Genomic DNA, 21,208 nt, shown 5'->3' with positions numbered 1-21,208 from the left:
TTTATATGGTATAGTACTACTGTTTTATTTCTTTTCATAATTTGAATGGTTTATAATGTTTGATTTTTCTACACTTAGTTTATGCGGAAGAGAGTTCTGATGTGAAAAACCTACTGAAGACATCATCAACAAAACTCTTGAAAGGTAATAGATCAAGCCAAAGTTCAAATACAATTTTCCCATGATAATCAATGAAAATTGAACGATTTTGTAAAAGGAATAACGTGCAAACTTTGAGTTTCATTGGCAAAGTTTTAACTTCTGAGAAAGGCTTCACAACCTTAAAAAGAAAAACGCCTTCATTTTGCATGTCCTTGCACATTTGATATTTTGTAGTACACTATTAGTTTTATTGGTGCTTTTTTATTAGGCTATTATTTTGGAGTGTAGATGTAGTACTTAACGACAAATTTGTTTTTATCTTTTGAAGTAATATTTATGTGGCAATGTAGTACGTGTAAATTAAAAAAATCTATATATTTTTCTTAACATGTTGGGTCATTTTACCTGTTGGGTAAAGTGACCTGACTTGTTAAGGATCCGTTAAGATAACGGTAACGGATATAACATGACACGACCCATTAAGATAACAGATGTTACACGAAACACGACAAACATGATCCGTTTGCCAAGCCTATACGTAACATTGAATGATACAATGAAATGAATGGCTTAAATTAAAAATAGAAGATCTAAATAGTTGTGAAAATTAAATATAATGGCTAAAACACTTGTAGCATTAAAAGATATGTATACGTTTACTCAGAATTAGTAAATTGCCAATAAAACTAAGGTTAGGAAAGAGGAAAATTCTACAATACAATAATGCATTGACTATTAGAGCATCAATATATCCATAAATTTTTGTTGGGTAGAAACCTAAGAAATTATAGACTAAGAAAAGCGAGGCCGGAGATTTGGAGATATCATTATCCCCTCTTTTATATCGATGGGAAAGTAAACTTACTATATGTATATTGTACTTAGTAAAGAGTCTAATATTAATTTGGCTACAGTAGGCAAGTATATTAGTGCCCCCAAATCAAATTCTCATTCTCATAGTTTAGTTTAATTTGATGTACTTATCGATTATAAAATAAGAACTAGCCTAATGGGAAAAATATATTAATTTTTTATAAAACCTAAACCCTATCATGTTTACTCTAAATACATATATAGAAGCACATAACATGATGAATTAAAATTTCAAAACAACTGAAACAAAGGCAAGAAGTAATTTTTAAAAAAGAGTCACATAAGCCATCAAAATGTTGGCATTTTATCAAGTTTACGAGGCCCTTAATTTCCCTTCGGGAAGAAGATCGAGTCTTAAGAGAGTAATTAACAAAAGAGAAACCAACTATATAATTAACAACTCAAAATTATATTCAAGTGAAAAACGAAAATAAATGTTTAGTTATGATCCGTATATCAGAGCTAGCTTAACCTTGCCAAGGTTTTTGGTAGTCACGGGAAGCAGTAGTAGCAGGAGCATTAGCAGTATTGACGCAGTTTCCAAGACCAGCAATATTCAGAATGTCACTGTGAGACAGTGATCTCAGTCCCAAGAAATCTCGGGTCAAACCTTCACCGTTTCCACCGCAGTTTGCACCGCCTTCGTCACTGCCGCTAACGTTGGAATGGGTCAAATTGTTCGAGTCTTTTTTCGCATTGTTGTTCAACATGTTGGGGATGGACCCGAAAGGCTCCAGCTCAAAAGCCGCCCCTTCGAACCCAGTTCCGGATGACAAGGAGTTCATCATATCATGGAGCAGAGAAGCTTGTTGATGTTGATTTTGATGGTGATGATGAACACTTGAGACAGCAGGACCAGTTGTGCCAGTAGTAGCATTGGCCCCTGCTGCAGCAAAATCAGACACGTGACCCGGGTTGTGCTGGTGGGCCCTCACCATGGGTTGTGGAGATGCAGAGGTTGCAGCTGCTTCTGAAGTAGTAGCAGCAGTAGTACTGTTCTTGCTGCTCATGGTTGCACCCATCTGAGCTGCCTTCTGTAGCAATGCAGTGGCTGATATGTGTGGGGAAGGCGCAGGCTGGAAGGGTGGGAGTGAGCTGGGGTTAGGGTTTTGGGATGTGTCATTGTGGGAATCATGGAGGGATAAATCTTGGTGGTGGGTTGGGGAGAAGAGTGAGGAGGATGAGGAGAGGTCAATGGTACAGTTTGGTGGGCCCAGCCAAGGTGGTAAATCTGGCCGTAGGGTTGTAAAACTCTGCTGCTCTTTTTTCAGTGAAAAGCCATGGATGTCTTGATTGAATTGGTGCCCTAATTGCACTTGATTAAGATTCATCTGTGGTTGCTGCTGAGAGATGAGAAGATGATGAGGGTGGTTTGCTGAGGTGATGGCTCTTGCACTCTCTTCTGCTAAAGCATCACAGAAGGCTCTGTGAGTGATGAAACTATCCCTCCTGTTTTGATGAAAATCCCCAACAGCAGACAAACCACAAGCAAACAAAAGCAAAAACCCATGTCATAAAAGTGCTTTTGCATAAAAACACATTTTTTGCAGACAGAAATATATTGACTTCCTTCCCACATACACTCTCTTTTGCTCTCATTTCTTTCTGTTTTCATTAATTTTTTTTCTATTCAGAGAGCCAAACAAAGGACAAAGACAGTCCAGATTAGGCCGTGTGCATTAAAATGTTTCATCTTGGTTCACTCAACGAACCAAATAAAGAATATATAACTTGATTATTACCCAAGTCCAAAACAAGTAACTTATTTGAATTAAATTTACGATTTTGAAATCTGGGTTATTGAGAAATCATCTTTTTCTAATGACCCAAGTCCTTAATTATTTCATAGATGAAGATATAGGCCTGGTTAATTAGTATTTGGATTAATTACTAATTAAGAGAGTGTCGCGATTTCATGAATGTAAATGCTTAGAAAAGATGATGAATTTGAGGGTACTTAATTGGTTTACCTCGAGAAAAGGGTTCCACAGTCACATCTATACTCCCTAGTACCACAGGTTTTGGAATGAGCTTTCCAGTCCGATTGAACCGCATACCGCTTTGAGCACTTGTCACATTTCCACTTCTTCTCACCGTGCTTTCTGCAAAAGTGCTTCTTGATCCCAGTTAAATCCCCAAGAGCCCTTGAAGGGTCATGGTGGACGCAGCTGGCTTCTGGGCACACATATACCTTCTTCCTTACCTCCTTGCTTGTTCTTTGCTTGAGCTTCCATGGCAAATTGTGCCCTCTTCTGTGAAGCTGTAGATTCTGGTCTCTCTGAAACCCTTTGTTGCAGATCTCACAGATAAACCTGTTTGTTGCCATTAGTGTCTTGGGGGACAAGGCTATCACTTCTGCATCTGGGTCTGACCCAAAAAATCAATCAAAACATCCAGAAATTAATAAAAGGACAGAGATTAAGGGTGAATTATTTTGGGTTTTGATTGTAATTTGTGAATAATTAATTAATTATACCTGGATTGCCTGGTAAATTTCTCTTCTTTTTGAGAGTTGGTTGAGCTTCTGGTGGTGTGGTAAAAAACTGTTGGGAAAATCTGGTACCAATTTCATTTCTGTTGGCAGATAAGACACTAGCAGCTTCACCTGATGCTGAAGTAAGATTAGAAATGTTCTCATCGACCAGCTGCTGTGATTGTTGTTGATGGAAGAGCATCATCTTTTTGTTGGGTACCAAAACTTTTGGATTACTAGGAAGCTTGCATCTTTAGGTCCCCCGTATATAAGGCTCTTGATTTTTCTGATTGAGGGTGAGAAGAGTTCAGGATCTGATTAAAAGACAAAACAAATCAAACCAGAAAACTAGAGAGAGAGAGAGGGAGAGGGAGAGAGAGAGGGGGGAGGGGGAGAGAGAGAGAGAGAGAGAGACGGAGAGGGAGGGAAACCAAAGTAAGATGCAAAAATGGAGATAATTTAGTCGAAGTCTTTCAACCAAATAACACCCACTATGGACACATTCACACCTTGATTGTTTCTTACATAAATTTGTTTGGCTCCAACCCTAGAGACAATTTTTGCTTTTGACAATTTTTGTTTTTCTGAAGGTTTTTAGAGAGAGATCCTGTATGTATAGGTAGGTAGCTACTTTTCTCCTCCAATATGGTTCAGTAGCCATATGCTTGGAAACACCAAGAAGATCCAAACTATAGCCACACAAACATATATGAACACAAAAGATAAAAACTTAGAGAGAGAGAGATAGAGAGAGAGAGAGAGAGAGAGAGAGAGATGTGGATGATAAGAGAGATACCTCTGTAATCCTGAATCCCCAGTCCAAAAACAAAAAAATCACGAAAACCACAACCAAAGGGGAAGGCAACCCTACGGCCAAACCTCTGACGTCTGCACTTTCTGTCTTTTCCTCTGTTCTCTTTCACACAAACCCCAGAAAGAAAATAAAAATCTTTCCTTTCTCTCTCAACTCACACACTTCTTTATTATTTGTACGCGCAACAAAAGCTTTTCAGATAAAGTTTATATTTTTTGTTCTGAATGCTAAAAACCCTTTAAACTAATCAACTACTGTGCTCTCCAACCTTTCCCTTCTACCTCTAAAAAAGTAAGCAGGAAAAAAAGAAAGCTTAAAAAGTAACCTTGTAAAAAGGACTATTATTTGTATATTTGTATATCTATTTATATATACATATGAGAGAGAGAGAAAGAGATTTTGAAATGTATGTTTTACATCATGGGCAGTAGTCCCTTTTTATCCCAAACTTTCTATAATTGCAGTGGTATGATTGAACATTGATTAATTTGTATGAGGGCATGGCTTAAAAGCTTTAAAAGCTGAATATTACTTACCAAGATAAAAGATGGTTGAATATATATATGTCTGACATTTTTGCATGGTTCGAAGAATAAAAATATGTATAAGATGCAGATTTGATCAGATTATGAATCTCCATGATAAAGCTATTACACCACTGCTGCTTGCCGCCTCTTTTGCTTTATCGTAAGATACATCGGTCATGCATATTCTCACAAGAGCCGTAAAACAATGGTTAGGCTGCTAAGCTACAATATTATCATTAATTAATTCTCCAGAGGAGAAAAGGTTAAAAACTAATTGGACTAATTCAAGCAAGGGGCCTCGAAGAATATAGCTATAGAAAGGTACAATTATTGACAGCAACGTCAAGAGAGCTAGAGAACAAGAATGTGCGTGACCCTATAACGGAATTAATCATACTAATTTGACTTCAATCTTGTGCAAAGATAGTGTTTATGTTGACTTAAAACAAAGGGTGGAAATGGATTATTTTCTTCTTCTTCTTCTTCTTATGTAAATGGGAATTATTGATTTTCCAAAGTATCCCAAATCATCAGGTTAGGATCAACTCACTGATAAAATTTTGCTTTGTCGGCTTAGAATCTGTGGGCAAAATAATATCTTCTAGTAATGAATAGTGTGAAATAACACCTTTCCTATAAGTTTAGTAAAAAGAGAAAATTATCTAACACTGAAGAAAATAATTATGAGAGGATATAACATTGGATAGTAATGCTAAAACATCAATAAACTACATGTTATGGTCACACTGTTTGGTTACATTATGTTACTCTTCACATTGCGTCCTCCTTTTATTTCCTTATTAATTGTATTAAACCCCAATCATCATGTTAGGATCAACGTTTATCTCACTTTGGGCTGACAAGATATAGCGTTTTGGGCAGGAAGATGAATGGGATTGATATCCATGCTAATATGTAGCGTTGTGCTTTTGAAGAGCTCTTTAGTGTTTAGTCCGTTTTTTCAGTATTAATTTGCAGAAATTTAGGTTGAGTTCGATGTATGTTTTGTAGTCTCTCTATCTCTATGAGGTTTTTATTATGAATCTTCCGGTTTATGCTGTTATTCAGTCAAATTTGTATTCGTGGCTAGAAATATTTTTACCGACTCTCACAATCATTGCTATTCACATCGAGGTCTCTTGCAAGTAGAATGAAATGTCGCCTTGTTCTCTGCTTAATTTATCATATTGTATAGCTTAAGCATTAATTGTACGTAATCATTCTAAAATGATTGTTTTTTAAAAGAGGACCAGCTGGTAGTTTCGTCCTGACAATCCCCTTCCGCGACCGAAAACACTTATAGAGACATTATTAGCCTCCCCTAACCACCATTTTGAATATCTTACTAAAATTCTCAATAGTGCTAAGTCAATTATTTAAGAGATTCAATAGTCCAAAGAAAAAAGACAGACCCAAACACTTGATATATATCGTGCCAATGACACCAACCATTATTCCCATTGGAATTTGTTCAGTTATGGAAAAAAAGAATATCTTCAATTAATTACATATATCTTTGTCCGGATTGTTATGAGGCTTAGACGGTGAAAGGACACTAGTCAAGGGTTGACCAGTTCAACACAACAAAATTTTTCATAAAGAAAACCCTAAATTCAAAAGGAATGAAAGCAAAATTGTAACCAAAATCAAATGACTACCATAAAAAGATACTTTGCAACCAGATACGAATAGTTGCATATATAATAATACTTTGTAAATATACTCGTCTATGTTCATGTTTGTCAAGCTACGCGTCTGTGCAGAATATAAAAATGCAGCTACATATGAAGCTACATCGATCATCTCATTGTTTTAGTTCATGTTTTTCGATAAGCTTTGTGTAAAATAAGAGGTTTAAAAAAGTACTAGCTAGAAATAAAAGAGAGAAATATTATAATTTTTGTCATTTTCTTGTTTTATTCCTCAATGATTTAGTTTTTGAAATGGGATCGATGTGGCTCGACCAAAGTCTCAATATGCTCTCCCACCTAATCTGTGTGATTATAATAACCCAAATGCATGCTTATAATAAAAGAATGAAATTTTAAAATGATGAACACCAGGACAAGTGCGAGAAAAGTTTACATGTACACAAACATTTGGAACCATCTGCCTTGATGTATGATGCAAACGTATTATAATGATGATGATGACGATGATATACAATATGTATTGTCAAAATACATGCACAAAGGAAGCTGGCCTAGATAAAACACAGCCACTTAAATCGGACACAAAATTTAGGAATACTGATTTGGTGTTTCTAATACTGCTTCTGCACAAGTAATGCTAGAAAAATACACAAAAAACTAATTACAATTATTTGAATCCGAAATAAGTGTGTAGTGTCAAGTAAAATAAATTTAAACCATATGCCATACCCTTAACGCGCCATCTTAACATATGATGTTTAGTCTAAAATGTGACAACATACATACACACACACACACATATATATATATATATTGGGTCACATTAGAGTACATAGACAATTGTGATACGTGGGTTAATCTACTTTAATACTAATGCCTTTCTAATTTTGAGTTTGTATTTCATTCATGGAGATAACTATCTTAGAGATACAACATATATAAGAGGAGGCGTGATCAACACACTGATCACCTCCTTGATTGACACCTTAACATCTGCTTAGGGAACATAACTATAAGCAGCTCCTTAAAACAAGGAATTGACTTATGTAAACCACTATACATGAATTCCTAATTACAAGAAAAGTACAACAAGCTATTAACCACCTAGAGACCCAACGCAATACCCAGGAGTAAAACAGCTTGTAGTTGATAGAACTCTAGTTACCCAGTGACCCTAATTACCTAGAGGACTTTGAATACTTCCAATCCTCTCCCTTAAGTTGGGTTCAGAAGATTGATGGAACTAAGCTTGGAGGGAAGGCATTGTAACTGATTTGTGGGTAAGGGTTTGGTTAGAATATCTGCCAACTGGTCACTACTTCCTTTGTAATGAGTTTGGATCACTTGAGTTTGAACTTGAGCATGAACATAGTCGCAGTCTACCTTAATGTGTTTAGTCCTCTCGTGGAACACTGGGTTTGATTCAATGTGCATTGCCGCTTGTTTGTCACAGAATAGGGACATGGGTTGGTGTGTATGGAACCCTAAGTCGCCCAAGAGTCCTTTAAGCCATATTAGTTCACATGCAGTTGATGCAATGGCACGATACTCGGTGTCAGCACTGGACCTGGCAACGACACTTTATTTTTTAGTATTCCATGTGACCATATTTTCTCCAACGAAAGTACAATACCCAGTAGTAGACTTGCAATCAATTGCATTTCCTACCCAATCAGCATCACAATATCCCATTACCTAGGTGTTTTTATTTTGTTTCATGATTTTTCCTCGTCCAATATACCTTTTGAGGTATCTTAGAATCCTCTTAATAAGATTAAAGTGCTCCATTATAGGGTAATGCTTGAATTGACTTGCAATACTAACAGAAAATATGATATCAGGTATAATGATAGTTAGGTAAATTAACTTGCTCACTAACCTTTGATAATAACTCACGTTGGGGAGAAGCTTGCCTTCTAAGCTAAGTTTGAGCTTGCTATTAAGGGGAGTATGCACAGGTTTGGCATCATTCATATTGGATTCCTTTAGAACGTCCAAAACATATTTTCTTTGGTTTAAAAACAGCCCCTTGGTTGATGTAGCCATTTCTATCCCAAAAAAATATTTTAACACTCCAAAGTCTTTGATTGCAAACTTTTGTTGAAGAGAGTGCTTGAGATTAGTGATTTCTTCACCATTGTCACCTATGATAATTAAATCATCAACATAAATCAACAATACCAGCTTCACAAAAGACCCAGTTCAAACAAACAGAGATGAATCTGCATTGCTCCTTTTGAACCCAGCCGCTTCAAACACTAAACTAAGCTTGGCATACCAAGCCCTAGGCGATTGCTTTAGCCTATAAATCAATTTATGTAACCTACAAACCAAGTCAGCTTCATTGTTTTGAGGGTGTCATGGTGGAAGCTTCATATATACGTCTTCTACTAAATCACCATGCAAGAATACATTCTCATATCCATTTGATACATGGACCATCCTTTGTTGACAACCACAGATAATAACACCCTCACTATATTCATTTTGTGCAATAGATGCAAAAGTTTCCTTGTAATCCACTGCATAGGTTTGGGTGAATTCTTGAGCCACTAACCTAGCTTTGTGTCTCTCAATGGATCCATCAAAATGAAACTTGAATTTGTATATCCATTTACTATCAAGTATCTTTTTTCCTTTTGGTAGTTTAACAATGCTCCATGTTTTGTGATTGGTAAAATCTTCATGTTCTTCTCTCATGGTAGCTTGCCACACACCTTGTGAATTTGGAAACTTTGAGGCTCACAATGATTGGTGATGGTGTTTAAAAATGTTGCATATGTGGGAGAGATCTTTTAGTACGACATTAGCTCCGTGATTGGATGCCTTGCAATGAAAGTTACATAATCTTTGAGTCTTGTAGCAGGATGCCTGTTATGCATTGGGTTGCATTTGACTAGAATTGGTGAACTTTCCATAATTTCTTGCTCCACATGATGTGAAGTGTCTTCCTCATCATTGCTTGTAGTTTCAATGTTGTTGCCATTGATGATAGTATCATTATCAACAAAGGAAAAAGCTTCAGCTAATTGTGTCTCAGATGGTAACACTTCAACCCTAGGTAAAGGGGAAAAATCAAGGAATTGCTCCCCCTGAGTTGTAGCATCGGATTGCTTGCTATAAAAATGATTAATCTCGTCAAATTGAACATCCTTTGACACAAAAAATCTTCTCGACTCAGGGTTGTAACACTTATAACCCTTATACGTTGAGGAATAGCCAAGGAAAATACACTTGTTAGCTCTTAGATCCAATTTGTCCCTATGAAGAGGTTGTATGTGTACAAAGCATGTGTATCCAAATATTTTAAGATGAGATAAATTAATTTCCCTTCATTTTAATATCTCCATTGGAGATTTGAAATTCAACACCCTACTTGGTAACCTATTGATGAGGTATGATGTAGTCATTACTCCTTGGGACCAAAATCTTTTGGGAACATGCATTTGTAACATTAAGGCTGGTGTGTTCTCAAGCAAACCACGATTCTTTCTCTCAACTATGCCATTTTGTTGTGGAGTGCCCACACAACTTGTTTGATGCATGATATCGTGCATGCTCAAATATTGTTTCATGTTATATGACATATTATGTTGCCATTATCAGACCTTAGGGTTTTAAATTGAGATGTAAAGTGATTTTTAACAAGGTTATGAAAGTCTTTGAACACTTCCATTACTTCACTCTTAGACTTCAAAAGGTACAACCAAGTGACTCAAGAGAATCATCAATAAACATCACAAAATACTTATAATCATCAAATGACTCAAAAAATGGTCCCTATACATCTGAGTGTACAACTTCAAAAGCTTCCGTAGTCCTAGTTGAAGAAAGACTAAAAGGTAACCTAGTGGACTTGAACAAGTGACAAGTATCACATTGAGTCACTTCCTTACATAAGTTTAGAAACAAACTTGACAAAATAGGATCGGATGGGTGAGCTAATCTTTGATGCCACAAGTGTTTATCTTGAGCTAGGCTAGGCTTGACTTGAAATCCTTTGATATGTAATAAAGACCATCTAGGTAAAACCCCTTATAGGTAAAAACCCCTCACCAATCTTCTTCTTGGTGACACAATCTTGAAAAATTACATTGTAAGGGGAGAAGATAGCTAAACAATTCAAAGAGTTTGTCATTTTTCCAACATAAGGCAATTGAAAAGGAAAAGATGGGAATACGAGGCCATAGACTCAACTTTATCTAACACTGGGTTTATTTTCCCTTTTCTAGTACCATAGCTCCCTCACCAAGAGCAATAGAAGCATGAGAAGGGTTTGGAAATCTCTCAAAGTCATGTAGTCTAGATGCTTGATTAGTCATGTGGTATGTGACACCAGAATGTATAACCCATCAATCATGCATTTGTTTAATATTTAGAGCATTTTTTAGGGCAATCATAATACCTTGCACATCTTCCTGGTTGAGGTTTTGGGCGTCAGCCAAAAAACCTACAAACTTCCTTAGTAATGTCGTCGAATTTCCTTCTCCAATGTCACGAACTTCATCCCTTCTAGGGACTTCTTTCTTCCTTTGAATGTACACAACAAACTCATTTATGAGATCGGTGGGATTGGAGGTGAAGTTCATGAGTGCCTCTGAGCTTTGAGTTGAGGAAGTTGAAGTCATGTCATGGTTGGCCTTGTAGCTTAAGTATTGAGGCTTTCTTTGGAAAAACTTGTCATTCTTCATAAAATCTGGCTTGAGCTCTCGATGTAAGATCCAACAACGTTCCTTCACATGTCCAATGGCATTGCAATGTTGACATTTGAGATGTGGGTTCTTCCCTTTATACTTCATCTTGTTGGAGAATAAGCTCTTACTTCTGAAACATTTGGCTTTGTATCAACATTCATGACTTTGCCCCGACCCGGAATGCCCATTTGGACTTCGAATCAAGCTGTGCTGGCTGACACCTAGAAGATGACGAAGCCATAAAGTGTAGTGATGTGGAAAATGTGTATAAATTTAAACCTAAAAGTGCGTAACTTTAAGAGTGCGCTTGTGAGTGGGTGATAGGAGCATATTCATGCGACTTAAATGGCTTGTTCTCGTACATTTACGTTATGTTTCTTTAGTTATTTTAGTTCTTTATGCTTCTTTTGTGTGTTTTCAGGTTCTAAGGGCTTAGGGAGCAAGAAAGTGCATTTTGAGGCCATTTGGAGCATTTTTGGGCATGGATTGGATAGCTTATCCATGGAGCCAAAGTTTGGACGAATTTGAAGGCCTTATTTTCACTTTGGACATAAAACAAAGGGCCTAGCCCATTCTCTCTTATTCTATCCCTTATAGCCATGCAAAGAACCATCCATTCCATCAAAAACAATCCATCAATTCACATGCAAAACCACCATTAACATACATGCACCCAAACAAAGCCAACCTAGCTAACCCTACATGCATTATTTATTAGCATCTTTACAAGACATTATCATTGCATAACATTCCACTTCCACCTCTTTCCAACCTAATTCACATGCATATCAACCCTACATACATTAATTAGTCATTCTTTTCATATTACACTCAAATGCATTCACATGCATTTCAAGAAGCAAAACAACATTGTGCCGTGAGCTTCCCTTGCATTTTCAGCTTTCCTCCTTGCATTCACATGCATAACCAACCTAGTGTCACTCCCATTCATTCCCTTTAATTATTTAGCCATTATCATACATTTATTCTCCCATAAACAACCCAACAATGCCGTGAGTTCCCACTCCCATTTCCAGCTTTCCATAACTTTTCCTAGTTGTTTTATTACATACATTCCCCCTTCATTATTCCAAACACATGCACCCATAATCATTCATCCCCTCCTAGCTGCAATATTCCCTCTTTTGTTCCCCCATTTCACCTATAAATAAGCATCCAACACTCCTCAAAATTCATTCACTCTTCCATACACATTTTCAGTTACAAACACTCCCATTTTCTGTGCAGTTTTTCTCCTTCATTGCAGCCACTATCCAACCACTTCCCATCCCTCCAAAACACTTCACATAATCCCCAAAGCTCACCTTAGACCTTGTGCTACAACAACGAGGAAGAGAAGAGGACCTAAACGTTCATACAATTCAAGTTTGAGTTGTTGGAATGTTTAGGTGATTCTTTGATTTCAATGTTTCATTTTAATTCTCTTTGTTTTGTACGTATAAGGAATGGAAGAGAAGAGTGCCTAAACGTTCATACAATTCAAGTTTGAGTTGTTGGAATGTTTAGGTGTTTCTTTGATTTCAACGTAATGAGGAACTAAAACCCCCTTTAGCTAGGGGGTGATTCGAAATATATGTTTATGCTTGCATTTTGATTTGATTACTTTTAATTACGTTTCATAAGTTGTGAATTCAATTTGTTTAACTATTTGATTGATATCCTATTTATGTATGTTTATTGAGAATGAACGCTTAATTTTCATGCATGAATATGACGCTAGAATATAAGTGAGTTTCACCTAATCGTTATGAACTTATATTCACAAGTAGTGGAGGTTGCTTATAAACAATCGCGTTAAACGAATTCTTGGCATAAGTTTCATGCAATCATAGTAACGAATGCCTCGTCAACACTTATAGTTTTCATGATGCTTAATGATTCTTGCTTGTTTCTCTATTATGCAATTCATGAAGGGAACTTGTGAGGAATGCTTTGGGTTGTCGTATGCAATCATCCAATTCATTAACTTAAGGAAAACTTGACGGTTAATTTAAGCGGACCTAATTAACCCGGGGTGATGAGTTTCATAATTTATTGAAATGCAATTGGAAATCTTTTTATTATGCAAGTGTAACATGTGTGGAGAAGAACCCCTTAGCTAGCCATACCATCCATTCATTTCCGTCAATTTCATATTTACAATTTGTTTTCTTTACAATCTATCCATTTTAGTTTAAATTCGTCCAAAATCAATCCCCCCATATTTCGTTTAAGTCTTAGTCTTAATCTTTCTTATTTTTAGTTTTGAATTCTTCGAGTTTAGTATAGCATTTTAGTTTGTGTTTTTAAAAGCATTTTGAGTCTTTTGATTTGTTTTAGTGTTTTAAAGTTTAGTTTTACATTCTTTGAGTCTAGTTTAGTGTTTTATATTGTATTTTTATGTTTTTAAGTCAATTTAGAAGGTTTTAGCAAGCCCTCCTAATCCCCGGTCTAGAACGATCCCTCACTTATCCATTCTACTACAATTGTCAAACGAGGGTTTAATTTATGCGCGTATAAATCTCGCATCAAATTTTGGCGCCGTTGCCGGGGATTAGCAACTTTGCTAATCCCTTGGTTCTTTTCTTTTTTTTTTTTTTTGGTTTAGTTGTTTTCGTTTTAGTTTCTAACTTAGTGTTGTTTCTTTGTTTGTTGTTACTTTTGATATTTGATTTAGTTCTCTTTCTTTGATTTTAGGTACTAGAGAAGTAAGATATGGATTTTGCTAGCATTCAAGCTCAATTGGCAAATCTTACTTCTAAATTGTCGCCGTATGCCGAAAGGACCACAATGCAGAGTGTCCCTACATTTGGTGCTTCATATAGGCAAGGATTTCAAGCCAATCAATGTCCACAAAGAGATTGGAGGGATCATTCAAACTCTATGTGGTGGGAAGATCAACAAGTTCAACGTGAAGCATATTGGCAACCATATGAGGAGTTCTATTCAAGACCTATGCAGCCACCACAACTTCATATGCAATATGCTCAATTAAATTCAAGTTCGCCAGTAGATTATATTCAAATTCTTAATGAAATAAATTCTTTGGCGCAGGGGTCGCAAAATCAAGCCAAGGAGGCTCAACAAGAAGCATATTGGCAACCATATGAGGAGTTCAATACAACACCTACGCAGGACGAACAAAATCAAGACAAGAAGTTGGGTAAATTGGACGAGCAATTTGGGCAGATTATGGAGTTCATGAAACAAATTCAAGAGCAAAGTGAACTCTCCAACTTAACTATTGAAAACTCGAAGGAAGATTTTGAAATCTATAATGCTATCACTTTGGGAAGTGCTATGGAGGTTGGAGCTGACCTAAAAATGTCCAAACATAGCCTAGAAGTGGATGAGGAGCTGCTAATTGAGGAGGAGGAAGAAGACATGCACACGGCAAGGGTAGAACAACCCTTGCCGCAACCCCCTAAGACCTCTAAACCACCCACCACAAGTAAGGACGTCCCAATTCCATGTTATTCTGATGTTATTCCACCCAATGTCCCTTTTCCTAGCAGGTTTTTGATTCCCAACCAAGAAGAGAGTAAAAAGGACATCGTGGAAGCCTTCCCAAAGGTGCAAAATGCTATTCAAATTCTTGGTGCAACACAGCAAGTTTTAGATGGTGTTGAATTCTTCAAAGGACTTTGTACACCAAGAAGAATGATTCAAGAGAAGGTAGTGGCTGGAGAAGATGTAGAAGGCATCAAAGAGGACAAATTTGAAACCACAATTCCCAAGGAAGTTGGATTTTATGACACGGGACAAGTCATAACTTTCGAAGGGGTGTTTATTCTGGAGTTCATTTTGGAGCACACAGGTAAGCCGCCTCCCCGAATTTCAATTTTCTTTTATACTAACATGTGGTTAATGATTCAGGCACCCAATCTGGAATTTAAACTATTACCGGATCATTTCAAGTATCACCGCCCATTCAAAGATAAATTCCATGCCGTTTGATTTTATTTATGTAAAAAAAAAAAAAAAAAAAAAAAAAAAAAAAAAAAAAAAAAAAAAAAAAGAGAAAGAAAGATACTAAACATGGAGAAAGGTGGAGCTTCACAAAGGTTGTTTGCGTGAAGCCCCACTACGAGGCGCAGAAGCGGAAGGCGCAGAAGCGGGAGGCATAGAAGCGGGAGGCATCGGAGCGGAAGCCATCGGAGCGGGAGGCATCGGAGCTAGAGCATTCCAGGCCTCAATACTTGGCCAAGCGCTGGATGACCCAGGAAAAAGGTGCCTCTGGAGATAAGACGCAAGCCTTTGACGGTCACTGTGAATTCGACCCTCAGATTCTTGCAGCTCATCAAGCTTCCTTTTCATCCCCGACGAATAGTTATTTGCAAGCACATGCAAACTTCTATTCTCGTACTTAAGCTGCTGGATCTCTTGCTTAAGTCTTTCCACCTCTGCCATCAACGATTCCACCTGGCGGGACCGAGCAAGCAGGCGTAGGCCCATGTTGGACACAGAGCTCGCACACTGAACACTAAGTGCGAGGGACTCTTGAACGGCCAACTCATCGGACCGTCCTGACAGCAGCCTACTATCCTTCGGAGTGAGGAGATTCTTAGCTACTATTGTAGCTGTTGTGGCGTCCTGCATCACAGAGTCTTCACCTGAAAGAGGACCGTTAGAAGATAAAAAAGAAGGGCGCCATACATTACCTTGACGGGGCGCAACCGGATCGCTGCTGAGACTCAAATCTAAGCTAAGGTTCGATGAGTTTGCCATTTTCTTTCAAAAGTGTTCAAAGAGAAAGAGTGGATGGAGTTAAATTTCGAAGGGCCGGAGACAATTTTCAAGAATGGGAGTTCTTCAGAGTGTGTATGTTGGCGGTGATCGATAACTCTATAAAAAGCCAAGGCGACGCGTCCACCGATTCAAAGAGCCGGATTTTCCGGCGTAAGTTAGGCGACGCGTTCTCGGCTTTTCAGAAGACGCATTCAACTTTGTCAAAAGATTTCTGACAAAGCTGAAAACACGTGGAGGCCATCATCGCAACTACACATCTTTAGCCGACAAGCGCAAAGTTCGGCAACGCTTTCTCTGCTTTTCAGAAAACGCGTGCAGCTTTGTCAAAAGGAGCCGCATCTGCACTACCACGTGTCGTTCAGAAAGCGAAGGGGCGTCGTTCAGAAATCGAAGGGGCGCCTGCTCAGAAATCGAAGAGGCGAATTCAAAGATCGAAGAGGCGCCACTATTTCAAAAAGCCGGAGTTGCGGGATCAAAACGTTTGTCGACAAAGGTAAAAAGTACCACCACTTGCTATTATCTCTATATATGTCGACCTTCGTCTTTTATGGCAGGGCAAACCTGAAGAAAATGCCCAACTCTCTCTCACCTCTGAGGGCGCACTCCCAGCAAAGCCTTTCGAAATACTCAATTCTTTCTTCTTCCCCAAAGATGATACCAGATGCCTGGAGTACATATGACCCAGGAGGAAGCAGCACAACAAATACATGTGCTGATTCATTCACCGCTTCTTCAAAAGCAAAGGTATCTCATATCATCAAGGTCAAAAGCAAAAGTATCTCATATCATGCTCTTTCCCTGTCTTTTTCTTTGTCCTTGTTCTTACTCGCATGGCAAAGTAAAAGAAGCAATCAGCCGGCACTTGGAGTCAGTCTTCCGATCTGAAGCCAACTGCCTGGAATCTATTCCTGATTGCTTACCTAGCGTTGCTCTCGAGTAGTCATCTTCAACGGAGCAAGTAAGGCAAGTGAAAATGATACATTGAAGCATGTGGAGACAAGCAACAACTGCATATGCTGAGCTATCCTCTAACCCTCTTCAATACGAATTGGAAAGATTGAACAAAGAAACAGATAAAAGGAGGAAGCTCAGACCAAGCTCAGACCTTCAGGGGAGACCCAAAAGAATCCTGCTGCCCAGTTCAAGAAGTAGCACAAAGGAAAATCAACAATGGGCGGCAACCAGTTCGAGAGTAAGCCTGTGGAATCATCAAGATCAAGCCTCAATGCAATTACCAAGGAGAAGATGGAATTTACACTCTATAACCAGATTTGCGTCTCTAAACTCTTCTCTTTGTTAATTACATTCTGCCATGTTTAGTATGTTTAAGTGCTTTTTGTGTATTTACTTATGCTTTGTGTGAATCTATGCTTAAAACATTGAGGACAATGTTTGATTTAAGTGTGGGGGGGTAACTAAGTATGTTGATGCAAATTCGTTGAATTTTATCACCCATAACTTCAAGTGTTGTTCCTTGCTGTTTTAAATGTTTTTAAGGTGTTTTTTTTTGTTTTGACTTAAAAATTCAAAAATCACATAAAAATTTGAAAAACATGTTTTGAAAATCCTAAAAAGAGTGTTTTGAGTCGTTTTTGTGTCGTAGGTCACCTTCCAACACAGTGATAAAGATTTGGTTTCTAATTGCATGACTGTTAAAAAGAGTTATGAATATGGAGAAAAGTTTGATTTACTCTTAGTATATGCTTGGTTATGGTTATAATGTATGACTTCACATGCAATCATAAAAGAAAAAAATTAGTTATGTAACATGCTTGAAGGAAGGAACTCAAACAAACGCTACAACCCTGAGAGACTTGAGCCTATAACGTTCTTTGGAGAGTATAATCTGTGATTTCTTTGTTTTCTAAAGTTGTTGTATGATCTCATTATTCCTTGCTTGGTTGCTACTTAGAATGCAATTGTATCATGATAGATCTAAATGCTAGAACTTATATCCGTTTCATTCAAAGCATGACATTGAATTGCATAACATATATCAAGATGAAGTTGTGTAGTTGCCACCATAGCCAAATAGCCTTACTTCCCATATTTCGTATATATTAGTTTTAACCCCGTTGAGCCTCGTTTAGCCTATTTTCTTTGCTAACCACTTCACCCCTTACCGAGCCTAGTGTAGGACAGTCCACACCCTTGTTCTTAAATGATAGTGAGCATGACTTAAATGAATTCCTTTTGAGTACATTATGAAAGAAAATGAGTGTGGGGGAGAATGTTTTGTTCTTAAGCGTTTATGTATGTTTTGAGAGTCAAAAGAAAAGAAAAGAAAAAAAAATTGTGAAAAACATATGAAAAAGAAAAACAGAAAAGAAAAGAAAGAAAGAAAGAAAAAAGAGCTTGTTCTCCCTTTTTGTTCAAAAGTTGAGTTTTCGTTCTAAAGGGAATTCTAAGTGCCTAATTCAATACTTTGCTCACTATTGCTTTAAGAACGTTTGTGTACTCTACCTTTCTTTGTTAAACCATTACCCTTAGCCCCGTTACATCCCTCAACTTCTATCTTGAGTGTTATGTGTTTCAATTTGCGGAGTTTGAAATTGATATGAGCTTATGGAATCACTGGTTCTCATTCTAAGTAGTAGCATTCCATTCATGAGATCATACCTAAACATGCTTATTAACTCCAGAAATTGCTCTCTTTATGATACATATATGTGAGTGTTCGTTTTCATGTTTACATCAATCTTCTCACATATGACTAGATTAGGGTGTGTAGTTAGAAATTCTGAGTGAAAATCGAGTGCATATCTTGTAAGGAATTGAGCAAATTCTCTAAGGCATGTTACTACATTCAAAACATGGTTTTAAATGCTTAATTGTGAACTAGTATATGGTGACTATGATTAAGAATGTACTTAAGTGTGAAGATGACTAAAAATCTGTGAGAATGATGATTTTTAACATGTCATGTGCATTGGAAATCCCTAAGACGGTTGTTGGAAGGTTTAGGTTGTGTTTTACGTGTTTAGTGTCGTTTTGTTTATTTGTTTTTATTCTGTTTTGCTCGAGGACTAGCAAAAGCTAAGTGTGGGGGTATTTGATAGGAGCATATTCATGCGACTTAAATGGCTTGTTCTCGTACATTTACGTTATGTTTCTTTAGTTATTTTAGTTCTTTATGCTTCTTTTGTGTGTTTTCAGGTTCTAAGGGCTTAGGGAGCAAGAAAGTGCATTTTGAGGCCATTTGGAGCATTTTTGGGCATGGATTGGATAGCTTATCCATGGAGCCAAAGTTTGGACGAATTTGAAGGCCTTATTTTCACTTTGGACATAAAACAAAGGGCCTAGCCCATTCTCTCTTATTCTATCCCTTATAGCCATGCAAAGAACCATCCATTCCATCAAAAACAATCCATCAATTCACATGCAAAACCACCATTAACATACATGCACCCAAACAAAGCCAACCTAGCTAACCCTACATGCATTATTTATTAGCATCTTTACAAGACATTATCATTGCATAACATTCCACTTCCACCTCTTTCCAACCTAATTCACATGCATATCAACCCTACATACATTAATTAGTCATTCTTTTCATATTACACTCAAATGCATTCACATGCATTTCAAGAAGCAAAACAACATTGTGCCGTGAGCTTCCCTTGCATTTTCAGCTTTCCTCCTTGCATTCACATGCATAACCAACCTAGTGTCACTCCCATTCATTCCCTTTAATTATTTAGCCATTATCATACATTTATTCTCCCATAAACAACCCAACAATGCCGTGAGTTCCCACTCCCATTTCCAGCTTTCCATAACTTTTCCTAGTTGTTTTATTACATACATTCCCCCTTCATTATTCCAAACACATGCACCCATAATCATTCATCCCCTCCTAGCTGCAATATTCCCTCTTTTGTTCCCCCATTTCACCTATAAATAAGCATCCAACACTCCTCAAAATTCATTCACTCTTCCATACACATTTTCAGTTACAAACACTCCCATTTTCTGTGCAGTTTTTCTCCTTCATTGCAGCCACTATCCAACCACTTCCCATCCCTCCAAAACACTTCACATAATCCCCAAAGCTCACCTTAGACCTTGTGCTACAACAACGAGGAAGAGAAGAGGACCTAAACGTTCATACAATTCAAGTTTGAGTTGTTGGAATGTTTAGGTGATTCTTTGATTTCAATGTTTCATTTTAATTCTCTTTGTTTTGTACGTATAAGGAATGGAAGAGAAGAGTGCCTAAACGTTCATACAATTCAAGTTTGAGTTGTTGGAATGTTTAGGTGTTTCTTTGATTTCAACGTAATGAGGAACTAAAACCCCCTTTAGCTAGGGGGTGATTCGAAATATATGTTTATGCTTGCATTTTGATTTGATTACTTTTAATTACGTTTCATAAGTTGTGAATTCAATTTGTTTAACTATTTGATTGATATCCTATTTATGTATGTTTATTGAGAATGAACGCTTAATTTTCATGCATGAATATGACGCTAGAATATAAGTGAGTTTCACCTAATCGTTATGAACTTATATTCACAAGTAGTGGAGGTTGCTTATAAACAATCGCGTTAAACGAATTCTTGGCATAAGTTTCATGCAATCATAGTAACGAATGCCTCGTCAACACTTATAGTTTTCATGATGCTTAATGATTCTTGCTTGTTTCTCTATTATGCAATTCATGAAGGGAACTTGTGAGGAATGCTTTGGGTTGTCGTATGCAATCATCCAATTCATTAACTTAAGGAAAACTTGACGGTTAATTTAAGCGGACCTAATTAACCCGGGGTGATGAGTTTCATAATTTATTGAAATGCAATTGGAAATCTTTTTATTATGCAAGTGTAACATGTGTGGAGAAGAACCCCTTAGCTAGCCATACCATCCATTCATTTCCGTCAATTTCATATTTACAATTTGTTTTCTTTACAATCTATCCATTTTAGTTTAAATTCGTCCAAAATCAATCCCCCCATATTTCGTTTAAGTCTTAGTCTTAATCTTTCTTATTTTTAGTTTTGAATTCTTCGAGTTTAGTATAGCATTTTAGTTTGTGTTTTTAAAAGCATTTTGAGTCTTTTGATTTGTTTTAGTGTTTTAAAGTTTAGTTTTACATTCTTTGAGTCTAGTTTAGTGTTTTATATTGTATTTTTATGTTTTTAAGTCAATTTAGAAGGTTTTAGCAAGCCCTCCTAATCCCCGGTCTAGAACGATCCCTCACTTATCCATTCTACTACAATTGTCAAACGAGGGTTTAATTTATGCGCGTATAAATCTCGCATCAGTGGGAATGAACTTATTTCACACGTGATGTTAGAGCATAAGTAAAGTAAGGTAGAATG

The 21,208-nt window shown here is 37.2% G+C and overlaps 1 protein-coding gene across 7 annotated transcripts; it reads right to left on the bottom strand.

Annotated features, from left to right (window-relative positions):
• Positions 1-1,237: 1,237 nt before the first annotated feature.
• Positions 1,238-4,568, bottom strand: LOC137708555 (protein indeterminate-domain 7-like). Of its 7 annotated transcripts, none has more exons than XM_068447656.2 (4): positions 4,245-4,568; positions 3,452-3,734; positions 2,946-3,342; positions 1,238-2,424 (listed from the first exon to the last, which is right to left on the bottom strand). In XM_068447656.2, the coding sequence occupies exons 2-4, from the start codon at positions 3,651-3,653 to the stop codon at positions 1,443-1,445; spliced, it is 1,581 nt and encodes a 526-aa protein (XP_068303757.2). In that variant the 5' UTR covers positions 3,654-3,734; positions 4,245-4,568; the 3' UTR covers positions 1,238-1,442. The 7 variants fall into 7 exon arrangements, with proteins under 7 accessions (XP_068303757.2, XP_068303755.2, XP_088544517.1 ...); XM_068447654.2 differs by having other exon boundaries at positions 3,452-3,762; positions 4,245-4,567; XM_088688391.1 differs by lacking the exon at positions 4,245-4,568 and adding an exon at positions 3,958-4,208 and having other exon boundaries at positions 3,452-3,762.
• Positions 4,569-21,208: the final 16,640 nt, after the last annotated feature.

The sequence above is a fragment of the Pyrus communis genome, chromosome 17 (assembly GCF_041283825.1).
Source record: "Pyrus communis isolate YQ-2024b chromosome 17, ASM4128382v1, whole genome shotgun sequence".
In the NCBI taxonomy this organism is placed as follows: Eukaryota; Viridiplantae; Streptophyta; class Magnoliopsida; order Rosales; family Rosaceae; genus Pyrus; species Pyrus communis.
The sequence above is the reverse complement of the archived record's forward strand: the minus strand, read 5'-3'. Positions and strand labels throughout refer to the sequence as shown.

What these genes read in the sequence shown, in the direction of transcription:
- LOC137708555 (XM_068447656.2), bottom strand. Translation starts at nt 3,653, where the DNA reads ATGATGCTCTTCCATCAACAACAATCACAGCAGCTGGTCGATGAGAAC. An exon ending in AAATTTACCAGGCAATCCAG is followed by an intron (nt 3,343 to 3,451) that starts GTATAATTAATT and finishes TTTTTGGGTCAG; the next exon opens with ACCCAGATGCAGAAGTGATA. An exon ending in TGTGGAACCCTTTTCTCGAG is followed by an intron (nt 2,425 to 2,945) that starts GTAAACCAATTA and finishes TCATCAAAACAG; the next exon opens with GAGGGATAGTTTCATCACTC.